Genomic DNA, 25,118 nt, shown 5'->3' with positions numbered 1-25,118 from the left:
GTCTCCTAAGATATAGGTTCTTTCAGGATTTGGCTCCTAGCTCAGGGTGACCTTGGGCTGCGAATGCTCTCAGGCCTGGGGATCTTATTAATATCAAATTCGAGGTTAGGAAGGGTTTTGGAGGATTGGGTGTCTTCCCCTATGACCTGTAGCTCAGCCTTCATAAACCTGGTGCCCTCAACATGTTTTGAACTGTAACTCCCATCAGCTCCAGCCAGCTGGGCCTGATAGGAATGGTAGTCCAAAACATCTTGGTGGTACCAGGCTGACAAAGGCTGCCATGGCTTGTCCCACCTGCTTGGGTTACCAACACTTGTTTGTTCCAAAGGCATTTTGTTTCTCTGCATGACTGTGGTCTGCAAAAGTTGGTTTGTGATGGTAGGGAACGGAGGGCTGCTGTGCGAACAGTCCTACCATGCAGGCTACATTTGGACTTATTGGCTATGGTTTGATTCCTTATAGCCTGCCTGCTCAATCTCAGTGTAAACCTAACACAAATGCATCAGCAGATTGATACCTAGTCTGTATCCTTAGAAAGTAAATATACAACATCTCAGAGTGCATTAACAAAGAGCTGATTCTTCCATGAATCTAGTAGCATGGTTGATGTTTCAGCATGGTCAGGTTTCTACCATGCTGCACTGGACACACCTGGGACCACATGGGAGCGTCAGAGTACATAACAACTCCACATTTCAGATATTACAGTGCAGTGTGGACTATGGAGAAGTAGCAGACAAGCCACAAAAGTGAGGACCAGCCATAAGTCATTGTGATGCTATTCTGAAGCCTGAGTAATATATCAGGATGCAAGCATATGCTCTGGTATAAATATATATATATATAAAGAGAGAGAAAGAATGTGGGGGGGCAACTATGCTTTTGCCCTGGGCCCCACACATGCTAAGGGTGGGCCTGCTCCTGTGACACCCCCACTCCAAGCTTCTGAGGGCAGTGGAACTACCAAGAGGGCCCATCCGTTGATCTTAACATGCAAAAAAGGTCTGTAGAGAAGGAGTTGTTCTTTCAGATATTTGGGGCCTATATCATTTAAAACTTCAAACATTACTGTGAATACCTTGAATTGGGCCCAAAAATGAACTGGCAATCAATGCAGCTGTTTTAAAAATCGGGTTTATATGAGATCTAAATCGAAATACAACCACTGCATTCTGGACCAGTTGAAATTTCTGAGTTGTCCTGAAGGGCAACTGCACACTGCTATAATCCATTCTGGAAGTTACCAGAACATGGGCTACAGTGGCCAAGTCATTTCTGTCCAAAAGGGGCTGTATCCGGCAAACCAGCCAGAGCTAGCAATCCTAGCCACTAAGGCCACCTGACCCTCCAGTGACAGTGCTGAATCCAGGTACACCCCCAAGTTGCATACCTGCTCCTTCCAGGGGAGGCAACCCTGTCAGAAAAAGCCATCTACCCACCTCCTGGACATGAGAACTTGGAACACAGAAAAGCCCACCGCTGCCTCCAAGCACTGTCTAGAACAGTACTTCAGGTTATATATTACCTCAACTGTAATCGGTTGCCTCACATCTTTTTTGGGGGGGTTGTTCTTTTTTAAAAATACTGCACATAGAAAACAGGCATTTTCTGAAGAATTCTAGCCTACCCTTCTTAGGTTTGGGGAGCTGTGGCAACTGTCACCATGGGGTTCAACATGTGCATAGAGGATAGCACATGCTGTTGAACCAATTTTCTCTGTTGGGCTACAATGGCAAGAAGAAAGGTCTAGGATGCAATAGGTGAAAAAAGTGAGGAACTGCAATGGCTATCCACGTGACTGACAGGCAGCATGCAAAAAGATTTAATTTGTCCTCCACATAGCAACCACAAGTGCCTTTCTCCTCTCCATGTTGTTTTATCTCCATAAACGTATTAGAAGGAATTGCCTATATATTTCTAAAAAACCAGATACTGCCCTGAGACAAATGGAGACTGTATTTATCTCCAGATGAGGTTGTGAGGATCTTACTGGTTTTGACACATTATTATTTATGGTGCATAAAACATTAACCTTGCAATACCAAAGTGGCCTGAACTCTGGCAGAACCTGTAAGTGACACACAATAAGTTACATTGGCCACTGATGTAGCAGGCCCATCTTGCTTCCAAATTACACAAGTAATGAACAGAACTCAAGGAGACATTGGTGTGAAGTTGATTGTGATGACAAGTTGCAGGGGACAATGTGCTGACAATAAATGAACAAGGTAATGAATCAGCTAGTTAATGAGCAGAAATGTTGAGTGTCTTCTTCGGTAATTTTGATATTCTTATTATTTGTTTAAAAAGTGATAATTCAGGACAACCATTACCAGTATTCCATAATAATCTTGCTGTCATAGCCATAGTCATATAATAAGAGTCTGATGGGAATTTCCTCTATCCCAAATATTTTCTTGCCATCAATTCTGAATAAGTTGCTGAAGTACTGTTGTAAAGTCATATCTCTGTTCTTCTTTTTTACAGAATGCACTGGCTCATCTCTTGAGAGTTTTTCCATTGTCACATGGCTGCAGTTAATTCCATAGATTTTCACTCTATCAAACTCCATCACGTCATTCCAGTCCAGAAGATTATCCAAGCCATTGATAACTTTATCTCTAATATCTTCATTAATTTCTTCAGAGATAACGTTAAATTCCAAACAGTAGATTTTATTTCTAATATCCATAAACTCCAGATCTTTTTCCAATTCCACATTTGTTCCAATCTCCAGGGCTTGTATCTTCCCTTTATTTTTTCTTTTCTCATCTCTGATCTCATTCTCCTCTCTCACAGGATCCCCTATTTCTTTAAGCTCCTGCGTCATTTTGCTCAGTTCAATTTTCAGCTCCTTACTGCCCTGTCGCAGGGTTTGTTTCGTTATCTCAATCTCATCCATTATTTTCTGAAACATAATTACTTCCAGATTCTCAGCCACTTTCTTGATTGCCATTTTTAAAACCACGAAAACAAAGCAAAACAGAAATAAAGAAGAACCACTTCTTATTTCAGCAACAATTGGGTTAATATTCCAGGCTTGATGACATCACAGTATAAACAGAGCAGCCTGCCTTATCTCTCTATGTTCAAGAATACAAAACAAATTTGGTTCCCAGCATCAAAACAGTTAGTGGCGTCGTGAAGAAGCAGATTCGTCGAAATAAAATAGACCAAAAAGAGAATAGTCCCAGACAATATAACATTCCTCGGAATAGAAATCCCTCTTCTGTTTATATCTTTAGGATGCACTTCCAGGACAGCTTTTTGCAACAGAAACAGAGATAAGCTGTTAATTTCGTGAATAACAGAGAAGAGTTATAGCTCACCCAGGAGTACTTCAAAGCCGATCAATCTGACAAATCTCCTTTTGCTGCAACAATTTAAACCAAGTAAGAAAAATAATAGAAAGAAGGGTGCTTGCCTGTTAGTCGGTTTTCTCTTTGAAGAAAAGATAAACGTATCGCATTAAACAGATAGAGCAAAAGTTTGGAAGTCCGTCTGGCATTGTTGGCTGGACCTTTTCTCATAAATTAATGAAATCCAGTCCTCCCAACAAAAACAGGCTTTTGAGGTTGATCTCTACGTTTCTCCCTGCCCGGGAGAAATTTCATCAGTCAAAAAAAAAATGTTCTGACTGATTTATATCTGAATAAGCTTCTTTTGAGGCGGGAGCCCGTCTCAAAAGCAGGCACAAGCGAAGTCACCCTTCCCGGAAGTCACATTCATTCACATTGCTTGATGGGAAGACTGAATGTGTGGTTCCACTGAAAACTTTTTCATTTTCAGCCATAATTATGTTAAGAGCAAAATCCAGTTGGGATCCTTCTGGTCACAGCAGGGATTTTGATCCATCTGCTAATGGAAAAGGAGTATAAGCCTCACGAAACCCCATGAAAATCTGCTCCAGAGAGTTGAAGGACCTTCCAGAGCAAAGTGGAAAGATGTGCGAACTCCAGAGGAAGTAACAACTGGCAAAAATTGCCTTTCCTCCTCCTCTTCTGTTATCAGACACCTCCACTAGATCAAATGTCTTTCCATGAGTGGAAAGGGACCAATTGGATTCAACCAATTTTCTTCACACTTGAAAGCCATTGCTTCATGTTGCAGTCATCAAAGTGATGAATATGCATGTGTGAACCAGCCAATAGAGATTTGGGTAAAAGGAGTGCTAGTTGAATTTAACTGTGTTGACTTGTGTCTGCACAGGACAGTATACTGTGATGTCAAGGTCAAATAATAGAGACTGTGCTCTAGTTACCAGTCCCTGCACTTATGATATGCTTGCCATTCTAAATGGTCTTTTGTTCTGGTGTCCACTGCCACCACTCCCTGAATTGCAGAGGGCTTGCAATAATCATTTGAACCTGGTGATCAAGATTAAAATCTTCAGTGTGACTGTTTACTCCAGATAAGCTGGCTGCCTGCAATTGAGCAACTACACTGACATTTGCACAGATGGGCATCTGATGCCTAGGATATGATGGAGGAGCTGTATCACTGTGGGGGGGGGTTGGTTTGGTTTGGTTTGGTTTGGTTGACTTACCCATAAGAAGGTTGGTTCTCCTAAAATAATACAAGGTATTGTATCTACCTTGTGCTAGATATAATAGCAAATGAATGACCTGGGAAAGGACTTTGTGATGGTTTTGCATCATTTTTTTAATGTCACATCCAAAGTCCTCTGTTTAATTTTGTGCGGGAAGAATCTGCTTGAGAAGACAGACTTTTCATGGCTCCATAAGAGGCAATATTAACAAGCCACTAGAAGTGTCAACAACATATAAGTTTGTGCACTTAAAGCTAACAAAGCATCATGTTTGAGAAATCTTGCTATCTCTAGCCCTCTGAAAACGGGGGGAGCTTGGGATTTGAACATGAAATGTATAATTGTGTTCTGAATGTACATACCAAATTTCATTCTGAGATCTTGACATTCAAGGCATATATTGCATTGCATGCTATGTTCTTTTTTTTTAAAGTTCTTTCACTTTATTTGCAGAGCCATAGGCCATCGCACAAGTCCAACACACATTCTGTTTTAAAATAAGCAAAGCTAAAAACAGTTAATATTAAAAAGCCAAAACAGTCCATTTGAAATTAAGAAAGAGTAATACAGTTCACAATAAAGGATCATTATAAACTAAAAACAGCTCCGAAGGGCCGTATAGGGCTTATCAGACCATGATCATATAAAAGAGCTTTATGGATATTACTGTTACCACGTAGAGCCCCCAAAAGTGTCAGTTCGATATATAATTTGCTCGTAGTTTTTGAGCTGCCAGGGCAAATAAGGACACTCTATGCGTAATATAGGCTTCTACGTCAGACATCAGGCAACATATTTTTTTCACGATCTGAGACCAGGTACTGACTTGCCAGCAAGCCCTTCAAATACTTTGCTTGAGGATTCAAGTAAATAGGACAAGACAACAGATAACGGGGAAGGTCCTCCACCTCCAATGTTCCGCATACGCAGAGTCTCTGAGCCCATGGCATCCCAGAAAAATGACCTTCCCTTACCGCATTTGGCATGGTATAGAAGCGAAGCGCCGTAAATGCCTGCCTAAGAATTACAGGGATAGACAGAGTCAAATATGCTGCTCTGGCGTGATCAAGTTTAAAAAGCCAGTACCAGCGAGAAGCTCTAGAGTTAATCAAAGTCAGTCTGCCTAAATAGGCACAATGTCGGTAGATAGCATCACATAGCTTCATTTTATTAGCTAGAAGGGAAGAATCCTGAGGCAATATATGATAAACTTGGAGTAGGTTGTCTGTTCTTATACTCCATAGCCTAACACCAGCAGCCTGATCAAAACAGAGATTTAAAAATATTTTGGCCGGTGATTCTTTTATGGATCTCCGAATATTAACAAGAATATTATGTATACAGACTCTAAGCAGGGGAAGCCCCACTTCTGCTCGAAGCGACGCAGCTGGAGTACCAGGGGGTAATGCCAGAAGTCTTCTCAAGAAGTTATTTTGAATAACCTCTAGGCTAGCAGTACAGGTTTCGTCCCAGCCCCATACTGCTGCTCCATATGTAATCTGGGGGATAACCTTGCACTGGAAGTTTTTTAAAGCGGGCTCAATTAGGTTACCACCCACCGTACGATAAAATTTAAGGATAGTCCTGTAAGTTCTTGCTGCTAATGCTTTGGTCATTTCTAAATGCTTTTTCCAAGAAAGTGTATCAGAAAAATGTACTCCCAGATATTTAAAGGATCGACATTGTTCAAGTTGGTGCTCAGCTATTGCCCATTTGGACTTGACATACCTTTTACCAAATACCAGCACTTTTGTCTTCTCATAGTTAATCTGTAACTTTTCCTTAATACAATAGTCCTCAAGTTTTCGTATAATTCTCCGGAGACCGATACAAGTAATAGAAAGTAAAATCATATCGTCTGCATATAAAAGAATAGAGATTTTCCTGCTTCCAAAGGGGGGGGGGAATTCTGGGCCAGATAGTTCAGAAACAATGCCATGAAGGTAAAGGTTGATGCCATTAAGGTAAAGCCATTAAGGTAAAGCATGCTATGTTACATCTTTCCTGCCTCGCCCCGTGAAAATGAGAGCAAGGATTTCACTCATGAAATGCAGAATGTTGATAATCTTATGTGTACTGTTTTATTATCTGTTTTTATCACTATTTTAATTAATATTTTATTTTTTATGTAAACTGCATTGAGATTTTATTCTGATTAAGAAGTATCTAAATCTTGCAAAATAAAACAAATAGATAAATCAATGTTGGCCTGAACATGTATGCCAACTTTCATTCTCATACTTCAGTCTTCAAAAAAGGGTTTGCATTCCCTTGTATTTTCCTCCCCACATTTTTAAAATGAGTGCAGGGGTTGAGCTGGTATGCAAACTTGATTATACCTTGAGTGTAACAAATTCCATTCAGGTGTCTCAGTGTTCAACAGAGTTATCACACTGAAAACAAACTGACGAATGGTATGCAAAATGATGAGTTAAACCAAAGGCATATGTTCACTTAGCCAATGTTCACTCAGCCAGTGATGGCATCTTAGTAGTTAGTTAGTTTATTAATATTCGGTCACAGATCCATTCAAATAAAATAGTCAATAAAAAACATCAGAATAGTTAAGATACAGAAATATAAAAGTACATCATAAAAGAAATAGCAGTTAAGAGAGAAGAATCCTCCTGTGACTCCCTTGGGCAGAGAAGAGGAACTTAGACCACCATTGCTATCTTATAGATAAAAAGAATTATTCTGCTACCTCTGTATGTGTATGTTTATTTTTAATGTTGTTTTAGGCTACATAGATGTGCAGCAGCCAAGGCCAGCACCTCGTAGGCATTTTTTTTAAAAAGTAACTGAAATGTAATTGTAGTGATTACTTTGGAGGAAAAGTAAAGTAATCAGTTACTTTCAGAGCAATTGTAATTGTAATGGTAATTAGTACTTTTTGGGCCATGTAATTGTAACTGTAATGTTTTACTTTTTAAAAGTAATCTTCCAAGCTCTGGTCTCAAGTTTCTCATTTTTCCAATCTTAAACTCAATTTGGATTTTTTTAAAAAAAAGTCTTCATGAAAATTCATCAGCACTTGGGTGTGCATTTTCCCCAATATCTGCATGTTTATATGCAATTTTGCCTAATATACACATTTGCACAAGCAGTGTTCCTTCATATAGTGCATTTTTGTGTACATTTTTGTGTACACACATGTGCATTTTTATGTACACTTTCCTCAAATATATGCATTTCTGTACACATTCCGGTTGGAGAACTGCATTACAATATTTGGAGAAAAGTGAATTTTGAAAGATAGCTGTGTTTCATTTTGTATAGTGTTTCAGGAAGTAGAAATGAGGCCCGTTTACTTTACAATGTGAACTGAACCAAATTTCTCCCCCAACTCCTACAAGTTGGCCCACCACTGATGTGTACATGCCCATCCCTGATGTCTGCAAATTCACCAGAACATGTGTTCAGTGCTAAAGGCTGTCCGTACCTGTGACATCACTAAAACCAGGATACTGAATACATGTAAAAACAGAACATTATTTAACATTATTTCATGGCCAATGAAAAAACATACTACTGAACTCAGTTTCTGTTCTCAAACTCCTTTCCACTCTCCCTCCCCATTTTTCTGTATTTCTGCCTCCTCCCAACAGTCACAGCATTCCATGGCCACTGAGCATGCTCTGTCCATGTTGGGCTATTTTGAGGAGGCTCCCCCCCCCCTTAGGATTTCTTTTCTGGAGAGTTTTTGTACTTCTACAAACCTTGAAGTTTTCCCATGCTTGTTGACACTCTCCTGTGGATGAATGGCACTGTTTTGGTTTTGATTACATAAGGATTTGCACTCAGAGAATGAGTTTGCTCTCAGTATATAGGATGCACATCAAATAATTGTGCTTTGCATCATTTGTTTTGATCATTCTAGTCATATGCCAATCCTACACTAGGTTCTTACTCTAACATAGACATGATTTGTATGGGGCAGCCACATGGCGTCATCATTAAATTATAGTTCCCTGTGTTTTCCCTCTGGTTCTTCCAGGTCTTTTGAGAGCTCAGAAAATCTGACTTGGGGGAGGGGCACAGAACACCAGCACAATTTATCTGGGGTGTTTTACCCTTCGGAGTCAACAATCGGGATTAGGTTTAGGAGGAACTGTGTTACAATAGTTCCAATCCTTAGATGCCACAACCAGAAAGTGGTGCAAGGGGACCTACTCCACCCCATGGCCATTAGTTTGTAGGGTTCCATGGGAGTTTGTTTTGTCCCCCATGCTATTTAATATCCACATGAAAACACTAATAGAAATTATCCAAAGGTTGAGGCTATAGTGTCACCTGTATCCTGATGACACTCAGCTCTACCTTTTCTTTCCTCAGATCCCAAGGAGGCTGTTTAAATTTATGTATTTGTTTGTTTGTTTTATATCCCACCCTTCATCTCAGCAAGAGCCCAGGGCTGAAAGCAGTTCTGGGATGGATGCAGAGGGGAAAATGCTGAGCAAGTCAGAGGCACTGTATATGGGGAGATCTCCGGCTTCAGAAGGTGGTTCTGGGGTGGCACTCTCTGTGAAAGACCAAGTACATAGTTGGGGAGTGCTCCTAGATTCAGCTCTTATTGGGTAAGCCCAGGTGGTGTCGGTTACCAGGAGGCCAATATCCCAACAGCACCCCTAAATGGAGAGGGCTGACCTTGCCACAGTGATCCACACCCTGGTCATGTCCAGACTAGACTACTGTAGTGCACTCTATGTGGGACTGCCTTTAAAGATGGCTCAGAAGCTTCTGCTGGTCCAGAACACAGCTGCCAGAATCTTACTGGTGGCAAGATGGTCAGCATCTGTAACACTTTTACTATATCAGCTACTGGTTTTGACCTTTAAAGCTCTAAACAGTTTGCGACTATGCCATTTATGGGATTGCCTGCACCCATACCATCATGCTTCACTTGCTCCAGAGGCTCTCCAGTTGTGTGCACCCCCTAGGTCAGTAAGGTGGGTGACCCCAAAGGAAAGGTGCTTCTCTGTGGTGGCCCCACAGCTATGGAATTCAGTACCATTGGACCTGGATCAAATTTCTGTTACAAGCTTTTTGGAAGGCCCTGGAGACCTGTCTTTATAAGTTGCCCTTCCAGGTGTGATGCTTATTAGCTGGGTGATTGTCTGAATTATTTTGTTCTGGTTCTTTAAATAAGGTTGGATGGATGGGTGGGTGGATGGATGGATGGATAGAAGCTGAGTACGAGGTTTTCAGCTTTCAGGGTTGTTTTTTTTACATCTTTAGTGTTATTGATTTCAAGCCTTGCATTGTAGCTTTAATGAGTGGAAACTTGCTGCTGCTTCTCTTCTTTCCTTTCTTTTTTTACATTAAAAGCACAGAATGCTGTGTATACCATCACTTTCTCTCTTTGTATGATAAAAATCAAGAATATTCACAGTGCAAGGAATATTCCTAAGTGAAATTGATTCCTTGTTTTGCATACTTCTGGAATGCCAGTCTGTGCATGCCAAGGAAGCTCTGAGCCCAGCTTTTCTGTTGATATGCTGCCTCCAGAGAATGTGGAAACGCCATCTAGCAGGCCTGTCCGGTTGCACAATGCCACTCCTGAAAGACTTCGCCACTCATTAGAGGGCAAAACCACAACAAGAAATGCTCTAAATCTAATCATCTCCCATTCAATAACATGATCAAGGCTTGGCTGAAACCAACACTCACCAACTGGGAAGGCAGAGAGAAATACAGGCAGTGGAAACAGTTGATGCAGAATAGGTTCCAACATTTTAAGTTAGTTCTCATTGTTGGCTAAAGAGCCCTGATTTAATTAGGGTAGAAATAATCTCTACACTAGAAGTTTATATTTAAAAAATTGTGTTGCACTGTAACACTCTTAATGTTATTTTTGAGGGCGGAATTGGAAGTGGGGCTCATTCCCTTTTCAACCCCAGTTTTAATTGCTAATAAATTCAACTTTCAGCAGAAGGAAGAATAATGTTATTTTATTTGCACACACACGACATCCATCACACTAGGTCATGATTAACAAAGAAGATGCAAATATACTAGCTTTGCAAATTTTTGAATCTGCATAATTGCAGCCTATTCGTTTTGGTAGGGCCGCTTACAGGAGTCGAGTCAGGAAAGTGAAGGCATGCAGAGGCGTATTGGACTGCCAATCATTATCTGGTAGTGAATTAAATATCTTAAGACTGTCTTGCAAAATATATTAAAGTCAGAGATCTTTCACATTCTGCACTCATGCTCAGTGTACATTATTAGTAATTCCATTAGAAACAGAAAACTTGTAACTGAATATAATATCATGCATTACCTTCAGTGGTGGCTGACGCCCATTGGGACTGGTAGAGTGGAAGGCAGGCAACCCAACAGCAGGTGGAACCACAGCCAATGATAGGCAGAGCAAATCAATTCTAGTTTTGTCCCCATCCTCCTCCCTACTGAGTTCTACAAGAGCAACACCGAGACTAAGGAGGAGAAAGCTCACAGGCAGTTCCACCTCCTGGACTGGCTGTAAGTAGGAAGGCAGGCAGGTGGGTGCTGGCTGAGGGCAGACTGAGGTTGGTGCAGCAGAGCCCCATTCACCCTAATGGACCAGCCTCTACAGGACCTTGGTGACAGGCACTGCAAAACCATTTCCCCTGTATCTAATTCAAAGATCACCAGCAACTTCTGAAGTGTCACAGGTTCTCCATTCCTGCTCTATTTGCAGAGCTGTCCGATCCAAGTACAATTTAAAGACAAAGAACCATTTTGCCCATCAAGGGTTTGCTTCTGGACAGCAGAATGAAGGGGCACACAAGTCACCTCGTCATAGTCCTCCCCCCTGTGGTAAGATGGATCCCTGTTTAAATTACAATAGCTATTTCTCAATGTGCATCTACACAAATAAATTAGCGTATGCTACTTTTATGCAAATCTCTGGCTTTTTTATTGTCCCTTTTTTGGTGATGCCTAAGTAGCAATTCCGGGGGTATGTTTTGAGATACTTTCTTAATTTAAATACCACTTAATGCCAAAATTCTGGGCTATAGCAGAAATGGCTGGTGGCATCCATCCCTGGTTCCAGATGGCATCCATTATTAGAGCTCCATTCCTGTGTTTTGGAACAGAAAAACTCAGAACCTCAGTAAAGAGATGCAATACTTATCATGATCTCAGGTGTGGTGAGGGCTGAACCTTGGTCCCTGCAAGCTTGAAACGGCAGGCTGGTGCACATACTGATAAGCAATCTACTCATAAGTGCGCTTTTCAGGATGCTGTATCAAGAGGCAAGCAGTTCCCATGAATGTGTGCAAATGACCCTTACTATGGTTTTGCTTCCAAACATCCTGGGGTCATTTATGTATTGCAACTTCTGTCCACATATGAGTGAGCTTTGAAGCAGATTCAAACATTGCAGGAAAAGCACAATCCACCAGTCCATGAGCATTTCCATACCCAGTTGTACACTACCATGGTAAACAAGGGGTGCTGGAAACTGCTGCCCTGGCTGCTGCCCTGGGCTCCTGCTGGAAGGAAGAGATTAATAATAATAATAATAAATAGTAAACTGCCCAGGTGGTCCTACCTTTAGGCATGACTCATATGTTACTTCATCAGGGTTAGTTGCTATCAACTCGGTGGCAGAGTGGTAATGTAAGAAACATTAGAATTTCTGCTACCCATACTAGCAATGGGAAGCAAAATCTTCGTATACCTCAGTATGGTGGACACTGTCCATTGCACTGGTACAATGGTACAATGTTGTAAAGTAGCACAGGGTGCCTTTTTTCTCATACCCCATTCAGTCAACAATTAAATGCATTATATGTTTGTACTGGAAGACAGTGTTAATGATTTATTTATATCTTACATAGTCAATTGATAAACATTAGCATATTCATTTCTTCTGGTATTCAGTTCAGCGGAATAATACTAATACTAATACTGCTAATACTGCTACTACTAATAATAATAATAATATCCCATGCTTCCTCCCAAAGGGATATAGGGAGTGGCACTGCATCACTGGCTCCTTCCCAAGAGACACCCAACAGACATACTTGCTTAAGTCACTTTTTCTCATTGATTTCAATGGGCTTTAATGTATTGACTCTCTATTGGACTGGGGCCGATAAAGATCGTTAAGCAATTTGGATACTCTTAAATCCTACCAATTAATAATATCATAAAACTGTCACGTTACACCAGAAAGTGCTTCCTGTGGGTTGGATGTTTTCCCACCTTTTTTTCTTTTTCTTTTTTCTTTGTGCCTCAAAATATGTCAGCATTTGTTACTGCCATTTTTGCTTTCCTCCTTCAATCATGAATGATTGCTGCCACATATTGGATTAGAAAACAGACTATTCCCATGATTTTTCTAATATGGAAAAACAGCTTTTGTGCTTGACAATAAAGCTAAAAGCATGATTAAAGCAATAGCAGTGTATGCCTCCCTCACATACTCCATTAGGCTTCAAATTAAATGCATATATGTTTGTGCTGGAAGACAACATTAATGATTTATCTATATTTTATGTAGGTCAATAGATAAGCATTAGTTTATTAATTTGCTATGTTCCTGATCTGCTAGTATTTAATCCAGTGGAAGAATGTTTTTTGAACACATGGCAACCTGTCCCTAAAGCTTCCCATGTTTAGAATGAGACATTTTGGTCGTGCCACCAGTACAACTTCACAAACCATGGTGTTGGGGCCAGGGTTTTTTTTGGGGGGGGTGATTTGGACAAACGTGCCCACTGGGTTCCTTCCCCCTGCCGTTGCCACAGCCCATTCAGTTGTTTCTTCCTCTGGGCCAAGCTGACACCACCTCCCAGAGAAAGAGAATGAAGTTTACTATACCTTCTCCTGGCTCCAGGGATTGGCAATTAGCCCCCGGTGTGGGCTGTGGCAATTGACTGACAATGACAACACAGTGGAGGTAAATGATTGTAGGTATTCATTTTTTAAATTCTTCTTTGTGATTGCTGTTAGTTCTTCAGATAAGCATGTTGGTTGTGATTCCCCAAGGCCTCCACACTACTCTTTTAAAAGATCCAAGGATGGAATTATGTCCCTTCTGCAGTGACTTCCAATGGGAACATGAAAATATTTGTCTCATTCATTGGGGCCTTCCCTAGAAGGAACTGAGCACATCTGCTCCTCCACAATGGATGTCTGAAGCATTACAGTCCTTGGGATTCTGGCCTTGCAGTGAATTTCCAAAGTTGACAGAAACATGACTGTATTAAGATTTGTTCTACATAGCACAAAGATGCTCAAAAATGACTCTATATAGCTAGACCTCAAGCATCCCTATATGTCACATAAATTATTTTGAGTACCACATTCTTTCAGACTGCTAGCAATTTCCCTGATAGTTGGTTTGAGTTTTGTTGTTACCGGACATTTGCCTAATGCGTATAATCAAAAGGCATTATTTTCTTGGAGAGAAAAAGATTTGCAAAAAAAAAAAATGTTGTCCATTCAAAGAAGTGCTCTCACTGTGTAGATGCCGTGAACAGTTCCAGAAATTGCTTGGGGGTGTGGTGTGTGTTTTCCTTCTCACCTATGCAAAATATTTTGTAAGAATGGAGATTTTATTCAATTGGAAGCAATATAATATCCAAGGTGTAAAAACAGAAAATGAATTCTTAGTCCTGTTCCATTATTTATGATTAGCAAGAGTATGGTTAGCATTGCTGTCGAAATGCTGTCCTGCAAAAACCTCAAATAAGTGTGGCTAAACATTTATGGATGGTCAGATTCTCCAAACAAATGAAAGACCAGAGTTCTCTTGGCCTCTGCAGCATGTTGGCCAGTTATGCAAAACCCAGGTCTCATACTGCCAACATATTCTTTCTTGGGGTTACTCTGGGCCCACATGTGATGGCTGATGATCACTTCATCAGCACATATAGAAAAATAATGGTAATGTAATGGTACAGGCTGGAGAAGGAACCAAAATTCAAAGGCATTGGATCTGTCTATGGGTCTGCCTATGGATCATCCGGTACAATCCAGATCACAGTTTGCTTCTGACTGATAATGGGTGGTCTAGAGATTGATCTCTACAGACAAAATAGTTCCAGATCACTCAAGCAAGACAGCCAATCAAAACATTGCTGATCTGGTTACATTCAATTCAGCGGAAGATTTTTTTAAATACAAAGCAACCATATCAGATATAATACAGGGAATTCCCTCCCCCAGCAAATTTGTCCCACAGGAAAAAATAATTCATAATTTTATATCACGCATTCATAGCCCTAAGGCAGCCGAAGAACTAATTAAAGAAGATCACAATACTAAAAGTTACAACTTTAAAAAAGAACAGACAAGACAGCAGAGATACATTCCTTCCTGAACCCACAAATTGTAAGACTGAAGCCCTCTTCAAGTGTTCTGTCTGAAGTCTCTGAACTTGCAAAGCGGCAAGCAGGAATGCACAGGGTAACCTCAATGATGCTAAATGTGCCGGATGCACTGCCCAGCTAATGTACAATTGGTGTTAGTGTGAAGTGACCGTGTTCCTTGTGCATTTGGGTTTCCAATCAATCAAGGTGCCCATCCCTGTGTTTAAACCCTATGCATGAGTAAGGGCTCGTTCACATGGGGACTTACTCCAAGATTGGTGCTACTCGCATGCCTGTTAAATTTGCTGAGTTTACATGACATTTCAGCCCATGGGAAGGCAAGTTGCTGCTTTCTCCCTTAAATCCAAAGCAAATCAATCCAATTTTAATCCAAAAAGGGAAGGAAAAAACATCTGTGCTTCACATCTCTAGGGGCTTGTAGATGCTTAGCTCCGATGCTTTGGTGAGTACAGCCCACTCCCTCCTCCCTTTGTTTTTTTCATTTTTTTAATGTAACTTACTCTGGAACAAACTGAGCATGCTTGCTTGCCAAGGTAACCAGAGGAAGAGATAGTTTGACCTTAAGAAGGCATGGTCATTAGGAAGCTGCGAGATTAACCCTTCCCCTTCAGTATGAATGCAAAACAGTGGATTGAGGGCTCATATAAGGTAAGAAGTGTGAACTTTTAAACTCCATCGTGATGAGAAAAGCTTCACCTTTAAAACAGAGTTCAGCTCCATTGTGAACCAGCCCTAAGATAGACCCTCTCAGATTAATTTGCCTTCTTCTCCTGCCTGGTTTGTGATGGCCTCGTTCTTTTGAGTGTGTGAATTAGGCTTTTCTGTCATGCAGAATAGAACTGTATGCATTTCCCTTACCTACTTGCATTTCACCCCATCATGAAAAAATGGAAGGTTCTAGTTAGGACAATTAATTAATATTTTGGACAATGTAATTAGATGGGGGAATGAGATGTACAAAGCTCTTTCTTGCTCTTCCTATGCATAATGCAGTAAATGCCACTCTTATGGGTGTGCCCACTCTTGCAAAAGTGCAAAATCTAGTAGAGCAGGCTCCCCACTTCAGACGTTATACCCCAATATAATGACAGCAATGGTAGGGGCTGGAGGAGTCATGCGACTGTGGGGGTGAGGCTAAATGCATGACCCCACAGTTCCTTTCACCATACTGGCCCCCTTCAATATGTAACCCTGATATTAGAAGAGGGCTTTTCTCATGCCAGAATGTTCGCACATCAGCATCTTGCAAATCAATCTAAAGCTGAATGGCTCCTTAGCTTTTTCAATGCTTTGAAAGATGAGAGACGCAGAGCAGTTTAGATTACCAGTCATCTACAACATACAGTACATAAAAATGTCAGCCTCAATGGCAAAGTTCAGGATAAAACAGTGTCAGCTAATTTAATCATTTACCATGAAAATACCAGTTATCTTAATTGTACATGGAGTTCTTAAAGAGTGGTGCACAGTTTTGCCTAATTGAATCATGACTTTGAAGAACGGAAGAAATCATGGAATTTTTGCTTCTTAGTAAGCAGAGCAAGGACTTTAACATTCCACTTTAGAGATGATAAACACCGTGTTTCCATTTTGATTCTCACTACATTCTGCTTCTGACATATCTGGGCTTGTAGGAGAGAGAGGAAGGGTCTTTACTGTGGTTATCTTGTGTGGAAAGGTTCTGTTTTTATCCTTGGGATCTGGAAACACAAGGGGTGGGGGAAGGTTTGTAAGCTAAACTGAACATTTGGTCTGTTGCCCTTCCCATCTAGATGCCTAGTAAACTACTGCAACAGCAACCTGAAGAAGGCCAGGATGTCTTCGTTTTCCATTAGAGCAAGAACCATCTAGGATTGAGATCAAAGCTCATGCGATTGTGTGTCCAGCCAGTCAGAATCCATGAACAGCTGTGATGAACAGAGCAGAGATGGAGAAACAGGAGGCCGCCACAGCCCAACCCTGAAGCCCTCTTTCCGACTGGAGGAGAACTGATACCGGGACAGAGCAGCCCCCAGCAGCAAGAGAAACTAAACAGATTGACTCTCAGTGACTCATTTAGCTTCAGGATTGGACAGATCTCTCCCCTGCTGGCAATTTGGCTGAGCATCAGTGGGCCAGATACCAGGATGAATAGCTTAAAATAATTAAGGGGAGGGGAGGGGGGTTGAAATCTGTAAAACTGCTCATAATCCAATTCTTTCCAATGTAGTGAAAGACATGAGACAAATTACATTTAGGTTATTAAATATTAAGTCATTGGATTTACCTCCATTTGGCCCAAAGCAGGAAACTGGAAAATATTCAAATTCAATATCATTGTGTTGATGGGCTGTTTATCATTGAGTGACTGACTAGACTTTGGCAGTTCGGGAGGGTCTTTGACACATGAATGGAAAGGAGGCAGTTCAATCCTCCCACAAAAAATAAAAAAGACTAATGAGCAAACAATTTTGGCATGAATCTGAATGTGTACAAAACCAAAAATGCTCGCAGCCAAGAAGGTTTTTTGCTCAGCAATTGGGACTTTCAACCTTGTGTTGACATTTGGGGCCCAGTTTTGCTTCCTCTGAACAAGGTGGAAATTTTGACACTCTTTCCAGAAGAAACAGGCTGAGTTCCCGGAAGCAAAATAGACTATACTTTGTATTTAATGTGTGAAACCAGAAGCAACAGGCTCATTTAGTATCAGAAAAGGTCAGTTAAAATTATAGAGACATCATTTGGAGCAAATCCTCTGCCTTGTATTTGCATATTTATGAACTAGAGATTACGACAGCCTATTCCATTTATTAGAGCAGTGATGCTATAGTTAATAGTCTGTCAGCATTTCCATTATAAATCCCCTTTTTCAGGGTTTTAATATCCCAGCCGCTTGAAACCACGTCAAGCAAACAAGTCACTTTTGTCAAGCCAGGTGCAATTACTATCATTTTTTCTGTTTGTTTTTCTTTAATTTAAAATCAAAACAGATTTGAAGGAGTTTGGTCCTTTCTGACTTGAAAGATAAAGCCAAAACCATTAAATGACATCAAATTTACTCTGCTAATTTCCCACCTTCTTCTTTCTGGGGTGCCTAGATAGATACAGTGCTATTTAAAAGTGACATACCAATTTTTCCCCAAAAGGTCTCAAATTTGGGACTTCCCCCCTTTCCCCAAAACTGTCTACAACTACAGTCTTTTTACCACTTGGGTTGGAATAGTTTTTTCTTGTTTAACAAGAGTACAGCAATGGAAATTATTTGAAATTCATGGGCTACATTACCTATAGCTTAAGCAACAAATCAATTAAAGCGAAACATCAACGTGATGGATTTCAAAGAGATAAACAGAGCAATTCAAACCCAGCTTCCACCAAGCTTGGGTGGGGGAGAGTTTGGATTAGGCACAGGTGTGTGTCCCTCTGGTAAATTCTCCCAGCTTCCCACTAACTGCCATCAACAGAGTGATGCAAGTGACACTCCCTCTTCCACTTGAAGAATATGCAGACAGGTGGGAATATCATTGGCAGGATGCTTGCTGTTGGTAGCCAATAGAAGACCTAGAAATTGAACACTCCATAGGCAAGAAGGGGCAAAGACAGTCTCAATACCATTGCATGGTGCCATTGGGCCTGGTGCAGCAATAAGCCCAGATTGGGCCCGGTTGTCCTTCACTCATCCCAACCTTCTGCCATGACCACTGTGAGCTGCAGAGCTGTGGATGAAGTGATGGCTCTGCCACTCTGCAAAACCTTGGCAAGGGGAGGGAGGTTAGGATTGCACCCCAAGACTACAACCTCTAAACATTTACCTGGGAGTAAGTTTCATTGAACTCCATGGAGGTTACTTCTGAGTTGGCATGCATAGGACTGTGCTATTAATCAACTAAAAACCCAGTTACTGGTTTACGTATTTTCTGGCCAGCTACCCAAAGCATATCTGAATTCTAGCTTTCTGAAAAGAGCTGATGGATACAACCCTGATCCCACCAAACTCCATATGGAAACTCCAGCATAATCAAGTAGATGAGAGCTGTTCTCATAGCCAGCAAAAATTCCTCTGACTTCAGTAACACACCAGAGTTTAGCAGGTTTATTATGGTAGGCCTCTATCTCAAAGGTTTAACCAGAAATTATGAGAACTTAAGACTGGTGCATCTAAAGTCTAGGGTTCTGGCTCCCATTACTTTCAACGGGCCTTTGTCACAACTGACTTTTGGTGGATTGTGTCCAACAGATGCTTGCATATATAGTGAGGTTTTGCAGCCTGGCATAAATGCTTACTGCTTTCACAATCTTTTGAGTGTTTGCACATGAAGTTGGGTACCATAGACAGAACAGAGATTCTGTTGGTATACTAGCCGCCCCACTGAACCACAGTCTCGCTCCCTGAGATGGTGGAGGTGGTCTCAGAGGTGGCCATGGGTGTCCCCTAAGCTTAGTGTGCTAGGAAATTTCAATATGCATGCAGAGGCCCCCTCCTTGGGACCAGCTCATAATTTCATGGCCACCATGGCAACCATGGACCTTTCGCAATTAATATCTGGCCCGACACATATGGCAGGACACACTCTGGACTTGGTGTTTGCTGGTCAGGAGTTATGTGATCTGGGAGTGGAGGAGATCCCCATAAATCCCTTGTCATGGTCAGATTACTCTCTGATAGGGTTCAAATTACTGCTGTTCCATACCCTTCACAGGGGCAGAGGACCAGTTAGAATGGTCAGCCCCGGAAGGCTGATGAATCCAGATGGATTTCTGAGGGCCTTAGGAGAGCTTCCAGTAGCTAGTTTTAGGGATTCTGTCAATGCTCTAGTAGCCCTCTGGGATAAAGAAGCTGCTCGGACTGTTGTTACAATCTCTCCCAAACATCCTCTCCAGAACTGCAGAGCTCATTCTGCTCCCTGAGATACCATGGAGCTACGAACAATGAAGCAGCTAGGGAGATTATTAGAGCAATGCCAGAGGAAGACTCGCAGTGAATACTACCAGACAGACCAGAGCTCATTTTAGAGCCTACTCAGTGGCAGTGATGGCAGCAAAGAAGAGATTTTTCTCTACCATCATCTTGTCTGTGGGGAACCGGCCAGCAGAACATTTCCGAGTGGTGAGAGGCAAGAGGCCTCCTCAGGAGGAACGGTTGGAGCTCTCAGTTGTCCACTGTGACCAATTTGCACCATTCTTTGCAAATAAAATCACTTGAATCCAGTTCAATCTTGACTCAAGACTTATGACAATACCTATTTAGTTGCCTTGAGAACTGGATTGTCCTGTTATTATGGATTATTTTCAACTTGTAAAACCTGAGGATGTGGGCAAGATGCTCTTAGTGTTCAGGGTACCACATGTGCTCCAGATCCAAACCCTTTGTGGCTAGTAAAATCTGCCAAGAATGGGTTGAGGGAATGGATTAGTAACATCATAAATGCATTACGAGCAGGAGGTTACCAGTGTCATTAAAGGAGGCAGTAGTGGGTTCACTATTGAAAAAACTCCTCCTTGCATGCACTGCAACTTAACAACTATCACCCTGTCTCTAACCTCCCCTTCTTGAGCACGAGTAGGGTTGCCAGGTTCCTGGCCTAAGACTGATCCTGTATCTTTAGCAGAAGAGAAAGTCAGCCAAGTGCAGATGTTCTTGCAACATTGTAATGAGAAAAACCACAAGGTGGAATTCTCCCTTCCCCCTGCACAACTTTTAAAGATACAAAAAACCTCTTGGTTGCCAGGCCCGGCCTCCAAGAGGTCTTCTGTATCTTTAAAAGTTGTGCAGGGGGAAGGGAGAATTCCACCTTGTGGTTTTTCTTTCTTTTTTTTTACAATAATTTTTATTCAAATTTTCATAAAACATACAAAACAAAATCATAAAACATTCAAAGACAAAAAACAAAACAAAACAAAAATGATTAAACAAAAAAATAAAATGTTGACTTCCCATTTGTCGCAGATCAAATCAGTTATAGGTCTACAATATATAACAATCCTGTCTCTTAAATTATATTATAAAATCACTTTCCTCCAGTAGTTATCTTAATTAATCATCAAATCTCATAAACATTACTTTATTCTTTCCACAAAAAGTCAAAGAGAGGTTTCAATTCTTTAAGAAATATATCTATCAATTTTTCTCCAAATAAACATGTCGATTAATCCATCTCGTTAATAATAATAATCATCTTATTGTCATAACCATAGTCCAAATAAACATATCGATTAATCCATCTCATCAAAATCTGTTAGGTCCAATAATTTCAATAGCCATTATTCCATTATCCATATTAATTCCATCTTCCATCTTCAATAGTCCTGTTAAGTCCAGTAATTTCAGTGTCCAATCTTCCATTATCAGTATTCCATAATAATCTTGCTGTCATAGCCATAGTCATATAATAAGAGTCTGATGGGAATTTCCTCTATCCCAAATATTTTCTTGCCATCAATTCTGAATAAGTTGCTGAAATATTGTTGTAAAGTCATATCTGTGTTCTTCTTTTTTACAAAATGCACTGGCTCATCTCTTGAGAGTTTTTCCATTGTCACATGGCTGCAGTTCATTCCATAGATTTTCTCTATATCAAGCTCCATCACGTCATTCCAGTCCAGAAGATTATCCAAGCCATTGATAACTTTATCTCTAATATCTTCATTAATTTCTTCAGAGATAACGTTAAATTCCAAACAGTAGATTTTATTTCTAATATCCATAAACTCCAGATCTTTTTCCAATTCCACATTTGTTCCAATCTCCAGGGCTTGTATCTTCCCTTTATTTTTTCTTTTCTCATCTCTGATCTCATTCTCCTCTCTCACAGGATCCCCTATTTCTTTAAGCTCCTGCGTCATTTTGCTCAGTTCAATTTTCAGCTCCTTACTGCCCTGTCGCAGGGTTTGTTTTGTTATCTCAATCTCATCCATTATTTTCTGAAACATAATTACTTCCAGATTCTCAGCCACTTTCTTGATTGCCATTTTTAAAACCACGAAAACAAAACAAAACAAAAATAAAGAAGAACCACTTCTTATTTCAGCAACAATTGAGTTAATATTCCAGGCTTGATGACATCACAGTATAAACAGAGCAGCCTGCCTTATCTCTCTATGTTCAAGAATACAAAACAAATTTAGTTCCCAGCATCAAAACAGTTAGTGGCGTCGTGAGAAGCAGATTCGTCAAAATAAAATAGACCAAAAAGAGAATAGTCCCAGACAATATAATGTTCCTCGGAATAGAAATCCCTCTTCTGTTTATATCTTTAGAATGCACTTCCAGGACAGCTTTTTGCAATAGAAACAGAGATAAGCTGTTAATTTCGTGAATAACAGAGAAGAGTTATAGCTCACCCAGAAGTTCTTTAAAGCTGATTCATTTGACAAATCTCTTTTTGCTGCAACAATTTAAACCAAGTAAAAAAAATAATAGAAAGAAGGGTGCTTGCCTGTTAGTCCGTTTTCTCTTTGAAGAAAAGATAAACGTATCGCATTAATCAGATAGAGCTTGTTCGGAAGTCCGTCCGGCATTGCTGGCTGGACCTTTTCTCATAAATTAATGAAATCCAGTCCTCCCAACAAAAACAGGCTTTTGAGGTTGATCTCTACGTTTCTCCCTGCCCGGGAGAAATTTCATCAGTCAAAAAAAAATGTTCTGACTGATTTATATCTGAATAAGCTTCTTTTGAGGCGGGAGCCCGTCTCAAAAGCAGGCACAAGCGAAGTCACCCTTCCCAGAAGTGGGGCCACCTTGTGGTTTTTCTCATTAGAGTGTTGCAAGAATACCTGCACTTTGTAGACTTTATTTTCTCCTAATGATACAGGATCAGGATCAGGCCATGAACCTGGCAACCCTAAGCACGATGTGGCATCCAACCACAGAGGATCTTGGATGAAACAGATTATCTTGACCCATGTAAGTCTGGTTTTCATCCAGGCAGGGCTGGCCCCAGGCAGCAGCCTGCCCTGGGCCCTGGCACATGCACGCACACAGGCATGCCCCACCTACCTACCAGGCAGGCGGAGGAGTGGGTTATCAGGTGGGCGAGGGGGTGGGACGGTGGGCAAGCGAGCGGGGGAAGGCAAGTGAGTGGGGGGAGAGGACAAGTGACCAAGCAGGTGGTAGAGGGTGAGTGGGGAGGGGAGGATGAGTGGGGAGGTGAGGGCGAGCGGGGGAGGCAAGTGGGGAGAGGGCGAGTGAGGGAGCAGGGGGTGGGACGGTGGGTGAGTGAGTGGGGGGGCAGGGGAAGGGCAAGCGAGTGGGGGAGAGGGCGAGCAAGCAAGCAGATGGGGGAGGGTGAGCAGGCAGGGGGAAGGGTGAGCGAGGGAGCTGGCGGGGGTGGGACAGTGGACAAGTGAGCGAGTGGGGAGAGGGAGAGGGAGCAGGCAGGGGAGGGTGAGCAGGCAGGGGGAGGGCAAGCGAGGGAGCGGGTGGGGGCAGGATGGCAGGTGAGTGAGCGGGGGTGGGCAAGCGAGCGGGGGAGAGGGTGAGCAAGTGAGCAAGCAAGCAGGTGGGGATGTGGTCTGGATGTGGGTGAACAAGCTGAAATTAAATCTGGACAAGACAAAGATGTTATCGGTGAGCAGAAATGCTAACCAGGATTGGGGTTGTTGGCCCACTCTGGATGGGTTAACACTCCGCATGAAGGAGTGGGTCCACCCACAGCTGCTGCTAGAAGATCAGGTAGCAGCAGTGGCCAGAGAGGCTTTCACTCAGTTTCAGCTTTGGGGCCAGCTGCGCCCATATCTTGGACGCTCAAATCTGACCACTCTCACCCATGCCCTAGTCACCTCGTATTTGGATTACTGTAATGCACTCTATGTGGAGCTGGTTCAAAATATGACTGCTAGGATGCTAATGAGAAAGAGCTGCTTTGAGCACATTACACCTGTGCTAAAAGAGCTACATTGGCTCCCAATTTGCTTCCAAGCACAATTCAAGGTGCTGGTTTTGACCTTTAAAGCCCTAAATGGTTTGGGACCTAGGTATTTTCCTGCCATCCCCTCATTAGTCATGGTCATCATACGAGAGCCAGGTAAGAGGGCCTGTTGCAAGTGGCTACTATATCTGAAAGCTGATTGGTGAATACTTGCAACAGAGCCATCTCTGTTGTGGCCTCTAGGCTATGGAATGCCCTCCCCTGTGAGGTAAGATCAGGCACATCTTTTTATACAAGCATTTGGCTAAATTTCCACCCCTGTATTTTGATGTTTTTAAGGATTTGTTTATGTAAAGTTTCTTTGTATGTTTTTATATTTTTAAATTTCTGTATGGTTTTTATGCATGCTTTGTATTTTTAAATCTTTATAATTTGCCTTGGGACTCAGATTCCTGGTAAGAGGTGGACAACAAAATTGTTGTTGTTGTTGTTGTTAGTTGTTATTATTAACAACAATAATAGTAATAATAATAATACAGAAATTCCCCCCCTCCACACACACATTTTCAAAAATCAGTAATAGGTAAGTTCTACAGATTTGATTGAATACAGTACATCTATGCCCATTATAGTCTCTTGGCAGCCAAATATCTTTCACATGAGATAAGACAAAGGGACCCTCCCCCATCCCCAAATTCTGTATTTGGGTGAACATCTTTACGGCACAACCCTCCCCCTCAGTCTCTCTACAGTATTTTTTTCCTAGTCTCATGGTGTGTGTGTTTTTTGCATGGCTGCTTCTCACAATATGGATGCCACTGAAATAACTCATATAGATAAATAATTCATATAGATACAGAATTCAGTGTTTTATACAACACTTTTGAACAGACTTATCTAAATCGAATGTGTGGAAGCTAAAGGGTTTTATCCAGCAGTAGCCCTCATGCTGACAGAAGGCTCTTTGATCCAGTGGAACCTTCCATCAGTGGACTGGGAAGGTAGGCCATTTTTGCCCATGCCACCTCTTCTTCAGCCCCCTACACAACCTTCCACACTGTTCCAAAGGATCCCCAATCCTCTGGAGAAGATTTTGGGGAGCACATGGAAGGTGGGAATTGGCAAAAATAGCCTCCCCTCCATTCCTGTGTTGGAAGAGCCCACTGGATCAAAGAACCTTCTGTCAGCATGAGGGTCACTGCTAGTCCTTGATAAAAACCTTTGGCTTTCACACATCCAGTTTATATAAGTCTGTACAAAAGTGTGGTACATGAAAGACACCACTGGATACAACCAAGAATCTAGTTTATCCATTCCAATCTCCAGATCTGTATCTGCAGAGTACATAAGAGCTGTATAATCTGATTATACAACTGTATCGCCATCTCTGTTATC

At 41.5% G+C, this 25,118-nt stretch overlaps 1 protein-coding gene across 9 annotated transcripts in view; it reads left to right on the top strand.

The window, feature by feature from the left end:
* The window catches only part of LOC133387866 (uncharacterized), a 448,159-nt gene extending 427,744 nt beyond the window's left edge, over positions 1–20,415 (top strand). For 3 of the 9 annotated variants that reach the window (XM_061633572.1, XM_061633573.1, XM_061633581.1), the window contains one exon: positions 2,488–6,634. In XM_061633572.1, the coding sequence (XP_061489556.1) occupies positions 2,488–2,549 (62 nt within the window). In that variant the 3' untranslated portion in view covers positions 2,550–6,634. Of the gene's footprint in view, positions 1–2,487; positions 6,635–11,231; positions 11,351–16,649 lie in introns of those variants that run through there. The other 6 variants (XM_061633579.1, XM_061633574.1, XM_061633575.1 and 3 more) reach the window with 5 other exon arrangements.
* Positions 20,416–25,118: the final 4,703 nt, after the last annotated feature.

This window comes from Rhineura floridana, chromosome 6, assembly GCF_030035675.1.
Source record: "Rhineura floridana isolate rRhiFlo1 chromosome 6, rRhiFlo1.hap2, whole genome shotgun sequence".
NCBI classification, from domain to species: Eukaryota; Metazoa; Chordata; class Lepidosauria; order Squamata; family Rhineuridae; genus Rhineura; species Rhineura floridana.
Note: the sequence above shows the minus strand (reverse complement) of the source record. Positions and strands in the feature narration are given on the sequence as shown.